Genomic DNA, 2,438 nt, shown 5'->3' on the forward strand with positions numbered 1-2,438 from the left:
AACCGGTAACGGTTTCCTTTGAATAAAGGAACTCAAAGTAAATTTGTGGCTGGTTGCTGTCCTAACACGATCAACTGTGTGCTTTTATTTCAGGAGTCAGTATCCAGGGTACCCATCGTGCACAAATCTTCCGGTAGCCAAGCGAAGAAATAATGTGACCCACGCGTTCTTGTGAAATGCCGATTGTGCTTGCAATTTCTCTCTGAGTGATACGACGATCGTCCACAATCAAGCCGCGCGGAATTAGCCGCGCGGTCTAGGACGCCGCGGTCATGGACTGTGCGGCTGGTCTCGGCGGAGGTTCGAGTCCTCCGTCGGGCATGGGTGTGTGTGTTTGTCCTTAGGATAATTTAGGTTAAGTAGTGTGTAAGCTTAGGGACTGATGACCTTAGCAGTTAAGTCCCATAAGACTTCACACACATTTGAACACTTTTTTTTCCTCAATCAATCTGTCACCATTTTGCTGGTGAAACTCGGTGGTTGCTGTCACAGGACGTCCAACTCATCGTTTCTCACGCAGGTCAGATGTTCTCGCCTCAACATCTTTAAACTTACTCGCCCAACGACGCACAGTACTCACATCAATACAATCACCATAAACTGCTTTCATTCTCTGATGAATCTCCTTTGGGGAGACACCTTCTGCTCTCAAGAATTCAATCACTGCACGTTGCTTAACTCTTTCAGGGGCAGTGGTTATCATTGTTAACCACATATTTTTTGACTCTTTGAGGGGCAGGAATTTATTTAAGATGAAAACACGTGATTTGTCAAAATTATAAAACTTCTTACCAGACAAAACAATTTATTTTAATACAATTTTACAATATTTTGCTTACTTTTCTAATTACAGTCAATTAAATTGTGGTTACCTTTGTTAACCACCACCCATAATATTCATTAGTTACTTATTTGTTGAGAAATTTTGAGCGGTAAAATTCTGAAGTTTTCTTAGGAAATTATTTACACAAACAACTCAAAAGTACATCATTATTGAGAATGAAATGTTTGAAAGCAAGTTTCCCCTTTTCGTAGACAAAGAGGTACATTACATGAAGAACACATCCACACTGTTCTAACAGGAACAGCACGTGTGCTGCATACTGCACATCTTCTTGAGGTGGCCTGTTTTGGCTGATGTGCTCTACCTTCCAATCTGATTTGTTTGTCCACGTGTGGTTTATGTTTACTGAGAGTTACGCTCTTCCCTTTTTGACTTAGGCCACTGCAATGGACAATTGCCTTGGCAAGCAGTCCTTCGTACACTTTCCTTCGGAAATCTTTATTCGTGAACTGTTCCATTTCAGTTTCTTTGTGTATGATAAACGCATTCACTACACACATCAATAAAGTGGAAAAAAAGCCTATGCCACCATTTTTTACTTTTGCGATCACAACCATAGTCTCCTTTTAGACAATCAAAATTGTCAACAAAATTCATGCTCATGTTATAGTCACTCAATTCACGGGGACATGCCACTACAGTAGTTGATCCATCTTTTTCCTTCCTATTTACACTTGTGGTGTCACTAGGATCATGCATAGTAGAGATCAAATTCACAGCTCGTTTTTCCATCCACTTGTAAAATGCTACATCATGATTGCTGACTTTGCTGTCAAAGTCCTCTCGTTTCATCTTTTTATCTTCCTTCAGTTTTGGGAGGAATTTACGTGTAGGGTTCACAGTTCCAACCGCAAATGTTTTCTAGGCTTTTAGTAGGACAAAAAGATTGTAAGATGTGAAGAAATTATCCATGAAAAAATATGATTTTTGCCATAAAGTTCTTCACATAAATCTGTTACTACTCGTGCACCCAGTCCCAGTTCAGACATCTCTGTAGCTAATCTTCCAGTATAAATTTGGAACTTCAAATTATATGCAGATTCATCACACAGCATCCACATTTTACAGCCTCTTTTCACAGGCTCATCCCTCATGTATTGCTTCATTGAGCTTCTGCCTTTAAATTTCACCATTGACTCATCAATTGCTTCTTTTTGATGAGGCTGATAGCATTGTGCAAACCTTTTATTCAACATTTCAACAAGAGGCCTTATTTTAAAAAGCTTGTCAAAATTGGCCTGTCCCCTTTTAGGCATCATCTAGTTGTCATTTGAATGGATATGACTGAGGAGAAAACTGAATCGTTTTACAGTCATCAAGTCACATATATATGACTCATTTAAATTTGGAGATGAAGACCAATAATCTTAATAACTTGGTAATTTTTTGACACTCATAAATAAATTGATGCCTAAGAAAACCCTTATCTCATCTTCAGTAGTTGGGTTGAAAGGCTTTCCTTTTTGTGTGGTGTACTAATTGGTGTGAAATGTAATATGTTTTACCATTTCATCAGTAAAAAATTCACAAAATATTTTATGTGGCGATGGATTTGACATCTCTGTAAAAACAGCTGTAGGGCCAATTTTTTCCA

The 2,438-nt window shown here is 38.7% G+C and overlaps 1 protein-coding gene across 1 annotated transcript; it reads right to left on the reverse strand.

Annotated features, from left to right (window-relative positions):
- Nucleotides 1-990: 990 nt before the first annotated feature.
- Nucleotides 991-2,100, reverse strand: LOC124795803 (piggyBac transposable element-derived protein 4-like). Its single transcript, XM_047259884.1, has 3 exons — nucleotides 1,804-2,100; nucleotides 1,384-1,705; nucleotides 991-1,310 (listed from the first exon to the last, which is right to left on the reverse strand). Exons 1-3 carry the CDS (start codon nucleotides 2,098-2,100, stop codon nucleotides 991-993), a joined length of 939 nt encoding a protein of 312 aa, XP_047115840.1.
- Nucleotides 2,101-2,438: the final 338 nt, after the last annotated feature.

The sequence above is a fragment of the Schistocerca piceifrons genome, chromosome 4, assembly GCF_021461385.2.
Source record: "Schistocerca piceifrons isolate TAMUIC-IGC-003096 chromosome 4, iqSchPice1.1, whole genome shotgun sequence".
Taxonomy (NCBI): Eukaryota; Metazoa; Arthropoda; class Insecta; order Orthoptera; family Acrididae; genus Schistocerca; species Schistocerca piceifrons.